General features: G+C 47.8%; 1 protein-coding gene across 12 annotated transcripts in view; it reads right to left on the minus strand.

The window, feature by feature from the left end:
- MPRIP (myosin phosphatase Rho interacting protein) overlaps nt 1-18,553 on the minus strand; it is an 87,418-nt gene that overhangs the window by 27,513 nt on the left and 41,352 nt on the right. For 11 of the 12 annotated variants that reach the window (XR_012226522.1, XR_012226523.1, XM_073558520.1 and 8 more), the window contains exons 5-7: nt 16,056-16,140; nt 14,965-15,160; nt 14,688-14,838 (exon numbers count right to left, since the gene is read on the minus strand). Coding sequence is in view for 9 of the 12 variants with exons in the window: in XM_073558520.1 (XP_073414621.1) it covers nt 14,688-14,838; nt 14,965-15,160; nt 16,056-16,140 (432 nt within the window). In the remaining 3 variants the exon portion in view is untranslated. Of the gene's footprint in view, nt 1-14,408; nt 14,538-14,687; nt 14,839-14,964; nt 15,161-16,055; nt 16,141-18,553 lie in introns of those variants that run through there. The other variant, XM_073558528.1, reaches the window with a different exon arrangement.

Raw genomic sequence — 18,553 nt, forward strand, 5'->3', positions numbered from 1 at the left:
TGACAGATCCCAGGCCGTCCTGGATAGTATACACTGCATGCCATCATCTGGACTGTGCGTCCAGGAAATCTGGATGTAGTCAGGTAATGAAGGAGCAATAAGTGCTGCGTTTCCAGTGCCCTGGTCTACACCAGCAGTCTGCCGCTCTGTTAGGAGCTGTCGTTTTATGACGGAGGAACATTCATCTTCCATCATGTACTACACCGAGGACTGAATTGCTTTTGGATGGGCAAATGTAAACTGTTTATATAGCTGGTCGTTGCTTGCATTTATGAAACAACCGTATTAGTAATTCGCCTCTACATTGCGTTTTAGGCCTTGTTTTATTAACATTCACATCAACAATGGCTTCATACATGGATATACAGAGATCCGTAAAACAGATGGTGTTGCTTAAGAGTGCCGCCTTCGCACAATGGATACAACCATCGTGTCGACTTCCTTCATTTTAAGTAGTTTTCCTTTTTCAGTCAAGTTGCCAAAAATGTTCCATCTCCTCAGCCATTACATCTGTCACGGGAAAAGCTGTATGAGAACCAATAACGACGGTCACCCAAAACTGACACACGCTGATGGTGACGCAGCTTTTTCAGAAACAGATACAACCAAGAAATGGATAAATAGAATTATTAATAACTTGATGTAAGAGGCAAGGCCTCACCTGTATTACTATTAACCAATTGGCTGCAATTTTTTTTCTTTTAATATTTCTACCTCCACCACGTGTATAGATTGCATGTGACATATACATCTCCATACAAAACTTTAAAGAAGAAGAAAAAAGACAAAAGTGCTCCAACTTCCCACAATGTGATCTGAGGTCAGGGGAACAACATGTGTTTTTCATTTAAGGATTTCTAAAAAATAAAAACTTCAAAAAGGAGGTGAAAAAATACCTAAGGTTCCTTTCTGTTTAATTAGCCCCCACATTTGGATATTAATGTTAAGATATGTGCGACTGAGTTGTTTGGTGGCAAAGTGAACATGACTAGGCCGTGTTGTGATCAGCAGTCACTCACACTCCTGGAAAAGGAGGTTATTGGCCCCACCGGTTAGCGAGATCACAAGGCTCCTCTTAATAAAGCGTCTGCCTCTTCCCTGCAAATGTTTTGATCTTGCACAGTTCTAAGCTGTTAAATCCCCCCCCCCCCCCCCCGTCTACTCCACGACTCTGGAGCCTCTTGTTAAACAATTGATGAATTCCCTGCGGGATAGTGCCGGGGCCTTACGAAATACAGATCAGGCTGTCGCACAACATGGGCATGGATCAACGTCATGGAGAGAGTTACATTTTTATTTAATGGGATTCTGAGTAATGAAGCAGGACCACCAGCATGGCAAAGCCCCCATTAAGTGTAAACCGGCAGTCCCACTCCCGTAACTATTTCCTGAAATTTATATAGTAAAACTATCTACCCTTTCCCTCCCCTCTGACAGTGGCCTAGATCCTCATGAAAAAGCAACAAATCGGGAATGCCAAACTCCAACATTCGATTCCTGCAAAAAAGCTGGGGACAGTCCTCTAACGTGTACGGACAAACCGATGGGCACCGTCCTTGTTAGGTTCAAATCTTGCGGCTGAACTGACCCAGCGTTAAAGCTTTGTTATTCCTTATGAGATATGCAGATTACTTTTGTCTTTTCCTTCTGATTTCATTTGAACAAACTTGACGAAACATAAGTAACCATAATGTAGACTAGTGACTACTTCATGAATAGTAACCATAATGTAGACTAGTGACTAGTTCATGAATAGTAACTATAATGTAGACTAGTGACTACTTCATGAATAGTAACCATAATGTAGACCAGTGACTAGTTCATGAATAGTAACCATAATGTAGACCAGTGACTAGTTCATGAATAGTAACCATAATGTAGACCAGTGACTAGTTCATGAATAGTAACCATAATGTAGACCCGTGACTAGTTCATGAATAGTAACCATAATGTAGACCAGTGACTAGTTCATGAATAGTAACCATAATGTAGACCAGTGACTAGTTCATGAATAGTAACCATAATGTAGACCAGTGACTAGTTCATGAATAGTAACTATAATGTAGACCAGTGACTAGTTCATGAATAGTAACCATAATGTAGACCAGTGACTAATTCATGAATAGTAACCATAATGTAGACCCGTGACTAGTTCATGAATAGTAACCATAATGTAGACCAGTGACTAGTTCATGAATAGTAACCATAATGTAGACTAGTGACTAGTTCATGAATAGTAACCATAATGTAGACCAGTGACTAATTCATGAATAGTAACCATAATGTAGACTAGTGACTAGTTCATGAATAGTTACGAGAGGATACACGTTCCATAACTCACTGCACACCAGATGTGATTATTCACATAAACACAAGATTATTAAAAAGGATCAAAACGACGTTATCACTACATTACTGGCCAACTAGAGGCTACAAACGAGATGAGCGGATCTATTCGCAGGACCCCAGTCTAGCGGCCATGTCTGTATTCTGCGGCTGCCGGAGGGAGGCCCTGATAACATGCCGTCATTACTGGCTCCTCTCTTGATTAGCCGGCCTGCCACAACGTCATTGTAACTACATGACATACATATCAGACCAGACCCAGGCCGGCTAATCAGGAGAAAGGTTGGAGATGGCAACAGGTAGGAGGCCATTTGTAAGGCTCTTGATCTGGCTCCTTGACCATGGTCTTGTCAATTTATTAATTCTACTACTAAATGACCAACAATTTCGGAATATCAACAGAATAATCGATTATTACGACTATATAACTGCTTGGACTAACATGATGGGGCAAACTCACTAAAGTGGCTAAAATGCATTAAATAAAAAGTTGCCCAAAGCAGATTTTTGTCTGGATGGGTCAATCACTTAAGGTCGAACTCAGACAGACATACGTTCGCTATTCTGCTCGTCTCTTCCATTTTGCTCTGCATTGCTCCATTGCAGAGATATTTATATTTGTGCTTTTTGGGGAGTGGCATGTGAAATCTCTCTTTGTAGTGCAACTCGGCATTTCTTCAGAGTTTTCTGTGGGGGTGGGTCGTGTAATGTCATCCTCCCATACTCTTGGAATCACAGCTCGGAAGCTCATACAGCAGTCTCATATGCTGGCATCAATGGCAGGGTCTGGAAGGACAGATGAAAGCACACGACACCCCCAAAAAAAGACCATGAAAAAAAGCTGTGTTGCACTACAAACAGAGATTTCACATACTGCACTTCAAAAGCAACAAATGTTAATAACTCTGCAATGGAGTGACACAGAGCAAAATGGAATAGAGCAGGAGAATCAGGGGAGCTCAGGTATTTTTAGAAAGCATTAATCTCAGTCTTTTTGAGAAAGTGACCACTCTTTAAAGGCATGCATTTGGGTTTAAAAATTATTTTTCCAATTCAGTTTCAGTAAAACTATTGCACCGTTTAGCTTTTACAAGCAGTTTCCCAGCACATAAAATATTGATGTGATGTGGTTTGTGGTCATGAATCAGTTAAGGAGTTCAGGAGAAAAAAAATAAAAGACAATCTCTCCCATTGGCACTCACTGACAGAATCTCAGTTGACCCATTCTGTAGTAAGCAACAGATCGTGCAACAGAAAGATCAGTGACAGCAAACTGCAAGAATGTTAATGAAACCCAATTACAATACTAATTCCTAGCCAAAATATATGCATTTAAGAAAAAGAAAAAAACCTGTTACCTGCGGTGGACAGCCCCTTTAAATGGCCACAGAAAAGCCCAAGATGACATTGCTGGTTACATTGAGTTATGGAACATGCTGTATTTGCACCAACATGCATTAAACAGAAGCCTTTTTTTTATTACCCCCAACATAATTCTCAATGGCAACGTAATAACAAAAGGCACTTTTTTTTTTTTTTTTTTGTTTCCAGTAACTTAGCACCGGCCTTCCTAGGCAGCCAAAGAAGTTGGGAAAAAACATCAGAGTGAGTCAGTAAGAGACAGCAGATATTCGAAGGGAGGGGTGGGGAGGAAAAATCAGACTGGTTTGTTTTTCCTAGGAGACAGAAAGTAGTCACATCTCTTGTCTCATAAATTCGGACACTAAGACGAGATGGCAGCGAAGCGGGCTCAGAAAAGATGGCCATCTCACACAGCAGCACAGCAGGAGGAGGAGGTGGAGAGCAATAAGACCTGGAAATAGAACAAAGCTAGAAAGTGAGTGAATGAACTAATACAAAGAAGGCGTCAAATCAGTTATATCAATTATCAGAGCAATCAACATTATTAATACTATTACAAAATGCATAATCATCATCAATCAAAACACATCTAATGGTGTTATTGGTCAGAGATTCTCATTAGTCTGGACATGGGATGCGCTCATTACACACAGATATGTGCACAGACAGGTAGCAAGTGTTCATCACCTGCCTTGCTGAAAAATCCAAGTTCAGGGGTTATAAAAGTATAATTACAAATTACATAGAGAAATAAACTACATAAGAAGTTCAGTCACTGTGTACATACATTACTGATCCTGAGTTACATCCTGTATTATACCCCAGAGCTGCACTCACTATTCTGCTGGTGCAGTCACTGTACATACATTACATTACTGATCCTGAGTTACATCCTGTATTATACTCCAGAGCTGCACTCACTATTCTGCTGGTGCAATCACTGTGTACATACATTACATTACTGATCCTGAGTTACATCCTGTATTATACCCCAGAGCTGCACTCACTATTCTGCTGGTGCAGTCACTGTGTACATACATACATTACTGATCCTGAGTTACATCCTGTATTATACTCCAGAGCTGCACTCACTATTCTGCTGGTGCAATCACTGTGTACATACATTACATTACTGATCCTGAGTTACATCCTGTATTATACCCCAGAGCTGCACTCACTATTCTGCTGGTGCAGTCACTGTGTAAATACATTACTGATCCCGAGTTACATCCTGTATTATACTCCAGAGCTGCACTCACTATTCTGCTGGTGCAGTCACTGTGTACATACATTACTGATCCTGAGTTACATCCTGTATTATACTCCAGAGCTGAACTCACTATTCTGCTGGTGCTGTCACTGTGTACATACATTACTGATCCTGAGTTACATCCTGTATTACACTCCAGAGCTGCACTCACTATTCTGCTGGCGCTGTCACTGTGTACATACATTACATTACTGATCCTGAGTTACATCCTATATTATACCCCAGAGCTGCACTCACTATTCTGCTGGTGCTGTCACTGTGTACATACATTACATTACTGATCCTGAGTTACATCCTATATTATACCCCAGAGCTGCACTCACTATTCTGCTGGTGCAGTCACTGTGTACATACATTACATTACTGATCCTGAGTTACATCCTATATTATACCCCAGAGCTGCACTCACTATTCTGCTGGTGCTGTCACTGTGTACATACATTACTGATCCTGAGTTACATCCTATATTATACCCCAGAGCTGCACTCACTATTCTGCTGGTGCAGTCACTGTGTACATACATTACATTACTGATCCTGAGTTACATCCTATATTATACCCCAGAGCTGCACTCACTATTCTGCTGGTGCAGTCACTGTGTACATACATTACATTACTGATCCTGAGTTACATCCTGTATTATACCCCAGAGCTGCACTCACTATTCTGCTGGTGCAGACACTGTGTACATACATTACTGATCCTGAGTTACATCCTGTATTACACTCCAGAGCTGCACTCACTATTCTGCTGGTGCAGACACTGTGTACATACATTACTGATCCTGTGTTACATCCTGTATTATACTCCAGAGCTGCACTCACAGTGTACATACATTACTTATCCTGTACGGATTTAGAGTCAAACTCCAGAGCTTCAATCATAATTCTACGGCCCTCACAGCTGAAAGCTAAGAATTTTGTACTTGCTCAGCACAGAGCTTGAAGCAATCTGTTCTCCTGTATATCCGATGTTCAGATAAAACTCTTAGGGGATTGTTTCAAAAAAATAGATCCTAACTCAGGATAAGCATAAATTAAGTGTGCACAGTATTTGAGAAGATGATTCAACTTTTTATGTAGAATAAAACTATATAAAATGCTGATTAACAGTAGACCCGCCAGCAGCCATCTTGGAATCTGAACCGTCTATTCGTGATCACAATTAAACTCTATTACGTTTGGAAAATAAGAACTGCACAAACCGGTCCCCCCAGAAGGTGCCTGGGACCCCCGTAGAAGGGTCAGTACACAAGATGGCAGCCAGCGCTGTACGACACTGAAGCACAAGACGGATCAAAGCCTTTTCAGTGCGAGCACTCCATCCCGTTACTCCTCGATGCAGCGAGTTGTTGGACCCAGTGCACACTCCTGGCCATGGCAGCGAGGTTGAACAGCTTTTTGTCTTTTATGTGCTGGCACCAAAAAGGCTTTAAAAGTATAATAAGCAAAGGAAAGGAAGCGATGAAGAAATACAAAAAAGTAAGAAAGGGGGTCCCAAATCTACGCAGGTAGTGGCTTTCGGTGGCCCGTTATGGCATTATAGCTCTGCAGAGACACAGGCTGCCCAGCCATCACCTCCAACATGATTTCCCAGCCACAATATTACTGGATGGCTCAGATAATCATCGACCTTGATGTGACAGCCTGCGGCCCCGCGGCTCCCCCCTCATTTGGCACACATCATCTGGTGCTGAAGGACAATATGTGTCCTAAATAGCTCTGCTTGGGTACACATGTCTGTTGGGGTCAGGAGGGACTTTGCAAAATGGGCAATCTCCAGCTTCTCCCGTCACCTTCCCCTAGTGATATGAGGACCCATGGGAGAAATGCAGAAGCCAATTGACAGACCACAGAAGAGCATCATCAGTGTATAGTAGGGAGCATGAAGACAGGGAGGTTAGAAGCTTCAGCACTCTATACTCACTGGTCATAATGTAGATCAAACGCTAATGTTTAGCTACACTGAACCCAGTGTAGAAATATCTGCTCAGAGAGTAAAGCAGAAACCTTCCAGGGAAACATTAGCTCACGCTTCGAAAATCAGCATTCTTCTGGACGGCTGTGAGGACAAGTCAAGACCTGCAGACCCTCAACACCTGGAAAGCCAACCATGCATTTTGACAGCGGTGCATAGTTAGTAAAGCGAGAGCGACGGTGCCTATTACACTGTGGAGGGAGCGGGACTGAACATGGGAAGGTATCCCCAGAGGGTTAATTCGGCGAGGTTGGAGGAGTTAGTGGGTTAGTAGTAATTGCAGAATGTGCTTACGGATGGATGCAATCGCAGATGGACGGAGACCGGACTCATCAGCAAGTCAGGTGCTTGTGTACAGACATCCGTGTTTAGCGACCGTGGCTCTATGGCAGTTGTGAAATTACAACACGCTGGGAGTTGTAGTTTTACAACCACTAGAGATGCACTGGTTACAAATCAGAGACATACACTGCTTATGTTCTATTAGGCTTTTTCATATCCTAGGAATCGACAAAAACATTACAAGGCAGAAGCAGCCCCGATTATGGCCGATTTTCATCCAGTTACCAGCCTTCAGGTATAGTGTGGCTGTTGCAATCATGCATTACAACTTAGCTTTCTGCTACCACAGAGCCTACACGAGCTAGCAGTGCCCGATGATGGGAAATCTCTGCAAGAGGCCTGTGGGTGCACTGCATGAAAATGCTCCAACGTCATCTCCACGACACGTACTGACCCCAAACAGACCTTCTAATAATCCATGCTTTGCCTCTATTAGGTGCTGTCAGTTTGGAAAAGTGTATCCAGGTCTATGAAATTCAGGAGGTCCAAAAGCCTGGTGTGAGGCCAATAGACTGTTCCAAGCACCTTTCTCAGATCATTCGCGGTCACCCAAAGGTAAAACAAATATAAAAGCTTATGAGCAGACCGCCAATATCGTCAAAAGTGTGGCACTCGGAAAGGGAACCCGTCATGTTGAAAACAGATTCTGATCTGCAGGCAAGATGTTATTCAGCAGCAAAAGCTGATCAGATTCATAGATATTTTGGGGTGAAAATGGCATTTTATTCATTTAAATCCCTGCATGAGTCCAGGGGGCGGCTCTAACAAGTGGCCGAGCATACCAACATAGCTATCAATTGACCAGTGAGACCGACCACTGGACTCTTAAGCAGAGAACACGCAGGGAGTTGAATGAATGAGCTACATTGAATCTTTTCCTATAAATCTTTACACATCAGCCTCTCTGCTTCTTATCTGTACCACACTGTTCATAGATCGGACTGCATGTGCAACGTGACAGATTCCCTCTAGGATATATTGGGGGATGTTGGCAGCTAAATATGGAAACCCCTTCATGGAACAAGATAAACACTTGTCACCCAAAAAGGGGAGTAAAAAAAAAAAAACACAAAAATCGAAAACAATCCAATAAAACCTAGACATGCCCATCCATTTTCTAGTACAGCGACCCCAACAAACATGGATTTTTGTGAGTACTCACCGTAAAATCCTTTTCTCCGAGACGCTCATTGGGGGACACAGAGACTGTGGGTGTGTGCTTCTGCCGTCTGGAGGCCGACACTAAGTGTACAAAAAAAGAGTTAGCTCCTCCTCCGCCGCATACACCCTCGCCCCTAGGCCGGGCGTAACTCAGTTTAGTGCATAAGCAGTAGGAGAACGCGCCTTAAACTCAGGCAAGAAACTATATGTCTGAAAAAGGGGGCCACCCTAAACCTTGTACAAGGATTTGTAAAACTCAAAATAAGTAAATGCCAACTGGCTGATAGGGTGGGTGCTGTGTCCCCCAATGAGCGTCTCGGAGAAAAGGATTTTACGGTGAGTACTCACAAAAATCCATGTTTCTCCTTCGTCTCATTGGGGGACACAGAGACTGTGGGACGTCCTAAAGCAGTCCTCTGGGCGGGATCTTAGCTCACCCAATCCCTGCTAATTTGCGCCCCTGATTAGAGGTGCGCAACTGCTGCCTGGAGAATCTTTCTTCCCAGGCTTGCATCCGAGGATGCCTGGGTATGTACGTTATAATGTTTGACAAACGTATGTAAACTGGACCAGGTAGCTGCTTTGCATACCTGCTCCGCTGAAGCCTGGTGTCGTAGTGCCCATGAGGCACCCACTGCCCGTGCCGAGTGAGCCTTGATCCCTGCCGGAACCGGCGTGCCACTGATTTGATAAGCTTCTTGGACCGTCAGGCGAACCCATATGGCCAAAGTCGCTCTGGACGCAGCGAGCCCCTTCCGCCGTCCCTCTGGAACCACGAATAGAGCGTCTGTCTGGCGGAATGGCGCCGTCCTTGTCACATACCTCCTAAGAGCTCTTACCAGATCCAGGGTGTGCAAAGCCCTCTCTACCCTGTGCACCGGTGCCGGGCAAAACGAGGGTAAGACGATGTCTTCGTTGATATGAAATGCAGACACAACCTTCGGCAAGAAGGGGGGAGCTGGCCTTAAAACTACCTTATCCTTATAAAAGGTTAGGAACGGTGGTTTACAAGATAAGGCCGCCAATTCCGAAACCCGCCTAATAGACGTTATGGCTACTAGAAAAACGACCTTTCTGGACAGGTAAGGTAAGGAGACCTCTTGCAATGGTTCGAAAGGGGCCTCCTGAAGGGCTCTGAGCACCAAGTTCAGGTCCCATGATTCCGTCGGCGCCTTATAGGGGGGTACTAAATGTGCGACCCCCTGCATAAACGTCCTAACCTGCCATACGGAAGCGACTTTTCGTTGGAAAAGTACCGACAGGGCCGAGATTTGCGTTCTGAGGGAACTCGGGGCCAACCCTGCGTCCAGCCCTGCCTGTAGAAAAGCCAGTACGTTGGGGATCGAAAAAACCAGAGGAGCCACTTCACGATCCCTACACCAACGGAAGAAAACTTCCCAAGTTCGATGATACACCCTCGCCGAGGAAGGCTTTCGGGCACTCACCATCGTGGCCGCCACATCGCGTCTGAATCCTGCCTGTGTTAACAGCCAAGATTCAATGGCCACGCCGTCAAACACAGGGCCCCTAAGTTCGGATGGCAGATCGGCCCTTGGGACAGTAAGTCCGGCCGATCTGGAAGACGCCAGGGTACGTCCACCACTAGTTGGACCAGATCTGCGTACCAGGCCCGCCGGGGCCAGTCTGGGGCCAGCAGAATTGCTGGAACCTTCTCTCTCCTTATTTTCCTGATAACTCTTGGAAGCAGCGGCAGCGGGGGGAACAAGTACGGGAGACGAAACTGGCTCCACGGGAGCACCAGCGCGTCTGCTGCGATTGCCTGCGGATCGAGGGATCGAGCGACAAACCTTAGTACTTTGGCATTCTCTCTGGATGCCATAAGGTCCACGTCTGGTGTCCCCCACCGTTGGCAGATCTGCTGAAAGATCTCGGGGTGCAGGGACCATTCCCCTGCCGCGACCCCCTGTCGGCTGAGAAAATCTGCCGCCCAGTTTTCGACTCCTGGAATGTGCACCGCTGAAATTACCACGCGGTTCTTCTCCGCCCAACGTAGTACCAGTCCGACCTCGCGCATGGCTGCCTGGCTGCGCGTGCCCCCTTGATGGTTGACATATGCTACTGCTGTAGCATTGTCCGTCTGGATGCGCACCGGCCGGTGTCTCAGGAAACACTGGAAATGTTGTAGGGCCAATCGTATTGCCCGTATCTCCAGAATGTTGATCGGGAGAACTATCTCCTGAACGGACCATCGCCCCTGGGCTATGTGACTCTGGAAAACTGCTCCCCAACCTTGCAGGCTTGCATCGGTCGTCACCACCAACCATTGTTCCGGGGGAAAGGGTTTCCCCTGGACCAGAGACGAGTCGCGAGTCCACCACCGGAGTGAACCCCGTACCAGCGGAGACAACTTGCACCGATGACTGAGAGACAGCAGCCTCCGGTCCCATGCTGTCAAGAGCGCATGCTGAAGCGGACGGAGATGGAACTGGGCAAACGGGATTGCTTCTATCGCCGCCACCATTCTGCCTAAAACACTCATGCCATACCGGATGGATCTGGAGCCCGGCTGTAGAAGGTTCCGTATCCCTTGCTTGATTTTTTGCGCCTTGTCCTGAGGGAGGATCACCAGCCCCCGGGAGGTGTCGAAAATCATGCCCAGGAACACGATTTTTTGGGCTGGAACCAAAGACGACTTGCTCCAATTGATCAGCCAGCCCAGACGGGCCAGGGTATCCAGAGTAATACTGACATTGTCCTGGCACTTCTGAAACGACGGCCCCTTTACCAAAAGGTCGTCCAGGTAAGGTAACACCGTTATGCCCCGTGCATGCAGGATGGCCATAACCACCGCCATTATCTTTGTAAAGACTCTGGGGGCAGTGGCCAGACCGAAGGGCAGAGCCACGAATTGGAAGTGACGTCCTCCGATCGCAAATCGCAGGAACCTCTGGTGTGGGGGGAATATCGGAATATGCAGATATGCATCCTGCACATCGATTGAGGCCAGGAATTCCCCTGGATCCATGGCTGCAATGACCGAGCGGAGGGATTCCATCCGGAATCGCCTGACCCTGATGAATCTGTTTAGGATCTTTAAATCCAGAACCGGCCTCACAGTCCCGTCTTTTTTGGGGACCGAAAAAAGATTGGAGTAAAACCCCTGCGACTCTTCGCCCTGCGGCACTGGGGCGATGACCCCTTTGTGCTGTAGCGATGTTACAGCCTGTAACAAACTCTCCGCCTGCGAATCTGTTTTGGAAAGTCGTGAACGGAAGAATCGCTGAGGTGGCCGTCCGACAAACTCTATCTTGTACCCGGACGATACAAGTTCTGCCACCCAAGTGTCGCGTGTCACTGCGACCCAAACGTGGCTGAACCTTAGTAGGCGTCCGCCCACTCTGTCGTCCGTAGGTACGGAGTGCCTCCAGTCATTTAGCTGGAGGCTTTTGGGGCTTGGCCCCCTTCGCTCTGGGTAAATGGCCTCGGCCTCTACCCAGCGGATTGGCCCTGTAAGAGACTTGTTTTTCCCTACTCTGGCCATCGTTTGCGGAGGAGTACGCCCTGGCCGAAGTCCCCCCCCAGGGGCTACGAAAGGGTCGAAAACGCCTTTGCGTTTGCCTGAATGCCGGGCAACTTCTCTGCTGCGGAAGGAAACTACTTTTCCCCCCTGTGGCTTCTGAGATAAGCCTATCCAGCTTCTCACCGAACAGTCGATTGCCCTGAAACGGCAATGAGGTTAAGGATTTTTTAGAGATAGAATCCGCTTTCCACAGTCTCAGCCATAATGCACGCCTAATGGCGATCGCATTCGCCACCGCCGAGCACTCGGCCGCGTCCAGTGAGGCGCTGACAAGATAATCACTTGCTCCTGACATCTGATTTGCCACCTCTAAGACCTCCGCGGGGAGATCCCTGTCCTGGAGGGCCTTATACAGAGCGTCCCCCCACGAAACCATGGCCTTAGCCACCCAAGTCGCCGCAAAGGAGGGGGCCAGAGCCGACCCTGCTGCCTCATATACCGAGCGGGCAAGCCCGTCCATGAGGCGATCAGTTGGGTCCTTTATAGAAGAAACACTGGGTATCGACAATAGCGATCTTGATGCTAAACGGGATACCGGAGGGTCCACTACTGGCGACTCTACCCAAGCCTTATGGAGCTCAGGAGGAAACGGATACTTTGCCTGCAGCGCTTTTTGCATTGCAAAACGCTTATCCGGGTGATCTCTATGTTTCTGGACTAGCTCCTCAAACTCCGGATGCGTGGCAAATCTTCTATGTGGTCGCCTGGATTTCTTAAAAGAGACCTTGTGACCTGAGGCTGTGGGCACATCGTCCTCGATCTCTAATGTCTGGTTGACTGCCTCAATGAGACTGTCCACCGAATCCTGGAACCCCAGACTTTCTAGATTCCAGGCCTCTTCCTCCTCTCCTTCATCCTGATCGCTCCCAGAGCTCAGTGACGGGGAACGGGATGCCCTAATACCCGCCGCCGAAGCCCCGGAGGGTCCGGCTGACGGGGAACGAACCCTCTTGATATGAGCTTGCCTGGTACTGGAGCGACCTCTAATGGTTGGAGGGTCCTGAGACGAGGACGAGCTCTCTTCCGCCGGCAGACCCCCCTCCCTGCTCCTGCCCGGGGCCTGAAGGGATTCAATTGCCCTTGTAAGGGATAGCATAGACTGCGATAAGGACACCGCCCATTCCGGGGGGTCCTGACCCCTGGGTTCAGAAACAGTGGGGGGCTCCTGGGCGCGCTCCGACTCACAGGCTTCACAATATTTACCCGCCTGTGCCTTTGGCAGCCTGACCCCACAGGACACGCAAACCGCGTAAAGGAAAGAGTGAGCTTTCCCTTTGGCAGACATACTTGCACAGGCTGAAGGCAGAGTAGAAGGAGGAGGAGGGTAACCTCTTCCCTGACAAGCAGCGTGGTTCTCCAAACGGAGATACACTCACCCACCGGCTCCTGTCTGCAGTACCCCTGCGTGGATGCGAGGTGTTAGGGCGGAAGTCTCTCCGGAACCTATATCGCGCGTCTCCGCATTCGCCGCCGCCACCGCCGCGTCAGCGGGCGGGATTTCCGGCTACCACCGGAAGTCAGCGGGCGGGACTTCCGGCTACCACCGGAAGTCGGCGCGCGGCTCGCGCGATTGCAGCGGGGCAGCGACCGCCGGCGGGCTTCCGGCCGCGCTCCGATACACGCGGCGTGCGGAGCCCGGGTGCACTCCAGGGGCGGATCCCCCATATATTAAAAGGTGAGCGGGACCATCCGCCGTGCAGGGGGGGGGGGGGGGGGGCTCTGTCGGTTTTACTCGCGGCCTCTTCCCCCTGTACCGGAACCCCCGCTCCCGCTCTCACCTGCGCCTCCGATTCAGCCCCCTGGACTCACAACCAAGGGGTGGACGGGGCCTCCATACACTGCTGTTGTAGGAGAGGAACAACGTGGAGGCTGACCACTGGTTCTGCTCACACGCGCCTGATGAAGTTGTGGGGAAACCGAGTCCTCTAATCAGGACGCGTTGCCCCTCTTTCGTTAAAAAATAGATGTCTGGAAAAAAGTCCCAGATGTGTCCCTCGGTGCGGGAGAGGACACGTGGAGGGTTACTCACACGTGGTCGCCCGTTGGTGATTTGGGGAGATCGGATCCTCTCTATAGGATCCGTCGCCCCTATCTTATCTTCATAGAAAAAAGGGAAGGGAGAGAAAAAAAAAAAAAAAAAAATCTAGTCTGGAACTCCAGACTGCGTGTGCCTCCATCAGACACTAAGCAAAAACTGAGTTACGCCCGGCCTAGGGGCGAGGGTGTATGCGGCGGAGGAGGAGCTAACTCTTTTTTTGTACACTTAGTGTCGGCCTCCAGACGGCAGAAGCACACACCCACAGTCTCTGTGTCCCCCAATGAGACGAAGGAGAAAACCCTACTACATTTAAGACCCCCCCCCCCCCCCAAATCATCAACATTAGATGAAGGATAACATGAAGATCTCACCTTCTCTGCTGGCCAAATAGCCGCGCCACTTCCTCCCTGCCTGGGCTCCGTGCCCGGGTTTTCTGTTCCAGTCGCTTCTTCTCTACCTGGAAAACCTCCCTGTGAGTGATCCTGCGGGCTCGGGGTACATCAGCCAGGATGATGTACTCCCGATTGGGAACATGAAGAAGGGCAGCTGTCGTTCTGTTACTGACATGAGGCTCCCGAGGCTGGCAGTGGCTGTTACCTGGGAGGAAAAATGGATCTTGCTCCGGGTTGAATGCACTGTGGACACTATACCTGCTGGGCGCATCGGGTGTGGACGGTAAAGGCGGGGTAGGCGGCTGTTCTTCAGATTTCAAGTCTTTAGTCTTCTCTAATGAGAAATAGCCGCTTTCCACTCGAGTCTTCCGCCCGCCATCAATGCGATCTCCATTCATCAAGCTTCCATCTAATGTAAGGGTAGTAGAAACAAGGACATAAGAAGGATTAGACTTATTAATACCCCACAGCTGTCAATTAGAGGCCACGACCAAAAACAAGAAACACAAACGTCCCTAGTATACAAGATACTGACCAACTTTAACATCAGGCGCCGGCTCGTTTGGGGACGAGGGCATGTGAACCGGACTCTGGATGGGACTGTTGCCAACGCTTTCATGCCCATCTCTGCCCTTTGCTTCCTCTTGCCAGAGAGTGGATTTGGTGGCTGGAACCTTTTCTGCACCGGGTATTCCTGTGCTGGTCGCTGCCATTTTTGCAGGTCCTGGTTCCTAAGATATAAGGGAATAAAGTTCATAAATAGAGAGGATAGTACTCAAATTATTATTTCACCACCAGTCTGATGACAATGCTTGCATCATGGATGACAGTGCTACACTGTAAAAAAGAAAAGGGTCTCTGGCTGCTAAGTGGTTGACTGAAGGAAAGCAAATTTTTGGTTCAAAGACCCCACTGGGACATTATGATAGACCTTCAACGAGAGCAGCTCTCACCCTAGCGACGCGAGGAGGGCCCAGCGTGTCTGTACATTTCAAAGACAACCCCAGATGGAAACAGCTGACCACAGAGGGGGCAGCGAACTATGGGGACACCATCTAAAACAAGTGGGTTGATAAAACCAAACATCAGTTAACATTTTGCACTAACCCATTCATAACACGCCGGACCGCATACATTATAATAGGAAACTGCAAATCATTACATGCCCTATGCTGGCATCTGCACATCATTGGGACCAACCCCTTGGGACAAGTTACTGAACTGGCGCTTCAGCTGTGGGCTCCCACGCAGCAAAAGACAGTCACATAGGGTGAGTCAGAGAAGCAGTTCACCATTACCATGTATAGTAAGAGCCACTCTCAGGACACCAGGACCCCTCACTGACTTCACTGTGGGATGATTAAATTCCTTTGTAGTTACCCCACTCTCCCACCCACATTATCGGAGAGAAGAGATGGGACCAGGGCCCCTGTAAAGAACATTTCGCTCCCCCATCTACTTAATACAGCAGATCCCAGTTACGGATAAAATCGCACAACAAGTTAATGATTTCACAGCTATTCCAACTTGAAGAAACAGCAGAGTAATCTGCAACTGGCTGCAGTGTCACAGGCTGCCGGACAGCAATGGACAGAAAATCACAAGGAGCTACGTTGGCTGGCTTACCTGTGGAGTGGGGGGCTCAACTTTCCTTTTCTTCTTCTGATTCTGCTTGTTAGTCTTGGGATACACGATCAGCATTTCAAGCCACCTGTACAAAGAAGAGCGATCACAGTCAGAACATACACTAAAAGGCAACTTACATACTCAGCTTTAAAGCTACAGCAATCCAAAGGAAAATGGTTTTACTATATGAACATTATTATTATTTATATAGCGCCATTAATTCCATGGTGCTGTACATGGGAAGGGGGGTTACATACAAAGTTATAGATATCGTTAACAGTAAACAAATTTACAATGACAGACTGGTACAGAGGGGAGAGGACCCTGTCCTTGCGGACTTACATTCTACTAAGGGACAGTGGGGAAGAGACAGAAGGTCGGGGGTGCCGCAGCTCTGGTGGTGATGAGGCGGCAGAATGGTCATTGCAGGCTGTAAGCTTTCCTGAAGAGATGGGTTTTCAGGTTCCGTTTGAAGGATCCGAGGGTGGTGGACAATCGGACGTGTTGAGGTATGGAATTCCAGAGGATGGGGGATATTCGGGAGAAATCTTGGAGGCGGTTGTGTGAGGAACGAATAAGTGTGGAGGAGAGTAGGAGGTCTTGGGAGGATCGAAGATTACGTGAAAGAAGATATTGGGAGGTTAGTTCAGAGATATAGGGAGGGGAAAGGTTGTGGATGGCTTTGTAGGTCAGTGTTAGTAGTTTGAACTAGATTCGTTGGTGAATTGGGAGCCAATGGAGGGATTTGCAGAGGGGAGAGACAGGGGCGTAGCGAGGAGAGAGGTGGATTATTCGGGCAGCAGAATTGAGGACAGACTGGAGTGGTGCAACAGAGTTAGCAGGGAGGCCACAGAGGAGAGTGTAGCAGTAGTCAAGGCGGGAGATGAGGGCATGTACAAGAGTTTTAGTAGATTGAGGGCTGAGGAAAGGACGGATTCTGGAAATATTTTTGAGTTGGAGGCGACAGGAGGTGGCAAGAGTTTGGACGTGTGGTTTGAAAGGACAAGGCAGAGTCGAGAGTTACTCCGAGGCAGCGGATTTCAGATTCGGGAGAGAGCGTGATGCCGTTTACCATAATAGATAGATCGGGTAGGGAAGATACGCAAGATGGAGGAAAGATAATGAGTTCAGTTTTGTCTACATTGAGTTTTAGGAAGCGAGAGGTGAAAAAGTAGGATATGGCCGATAGACATTCCGGGATTCTGGACAGCAGAGAGGTGACATCTGGGCCAGAGAGGTAGATCTGAGTGTTGTCTGCATACAGGTGGTACTGGAAACCATGGGACTTTATGAGTTATCCTAGGCCAAGAGTATAGATGTAAAAAAGTAGGGGCCCCAGGACAGAGCCTTGGGGGACTCCAACAGAGAGGGGGCGGGATAAGGAGGTAGTGTGGGAGTGGGAAACGCTGAATGTGCGGTCAGAAAGGTATGAGGCAATCCAGGACAGGGCGAGGTCTTTGATGCAGTGAACATGAATATAACTACTATAATACTGCCTCCCATGTACAAGAATATTACTATAATACTGCCCCTATATACAAGAATATAACTACTATAATACTGCCCCTATGTACAAGAATATAACTACTGTAATACTGCTCCTATATACAATATAACTACTATAATACTGTCCCTATGTACAAGAATATAACTACTATAATACTGCCCCTATGTACAAGAATATAACTACTATAATACTGCTCCTATGTACAAGAATATGACTACTTTAATACTGTCCCTATGTACAAGAATATAACTACTATAATACTGCCCCTATATACAAGAATATAACTACTATAATACTGCTCCTATGTACAAGAATATTACTATAATACTGCCCCCTATGTACAAGAATATAACTACTATAATACTGCCCCCCATGTACAAGAATATAACTACTATAAGGGTGTGTGCACACGCTGCGGATCCGCAGCGGATTTTGCCCTGCGGATCCGCAGCAGTTTCTGCTGCGTTGTATAGTACCTTTCTACCCTATGGGAAAAAAAAACGCTGTGCAGACACTGCAGAATTTTCTGCGGTTTCAAAATCGCAGAAAGAATTGACATGTTCTTTCTGCAGATTCCGCTGCGGTTTGCCATCTCCTCCATCACAATGACAGACTGGTGCAGAGGGGAGAGGACCCTGTCCTTGCGGACTTACATTCTACGGGATAGTGGGGAAGAGACAAAAGGTCGGGGGTGCAGCAGCTCGGGGGGTGGTGAGGCGGCAGAATGGTTATTGCAGGCTGTAAGCTTTCCTGAAAAGATGGGTTTTCAGGTTCCGTTTGAAGGATCCGAGGGTGGTGGATAATCAATTCTTTCTGCGGATTCCGCTGCGGTTTGCCATCTCCTCCATTGTGGAGATGAAAAACCGCAGGCTAATCCGCAGATAAACCGCAGGACTTTTAAGCTGCGGATTTTGAAAAATCCACGAGGATCAATCCGCAGCAGAATCCGCAGCGTGTGCACGTACCCTAATGCTGTTCCCTATGTACAAGC

The sequence above is a fragment of the Dendrobates tinctorius genome, unplaced genomic scaffold, assembly GCF_039654945.1.
Source record: "Dendrobates tinctorius isolate UK_male_01 unplaced genomic scaffold, ASM3965494v1 ptg000257l, whole genome shotgun sequence".
NCBI lineage: Eukaryota > Metazoa > Chordata > Amphibia > Anura > Dendrobatidae > Dendrobates > Dendrobates tinctorius.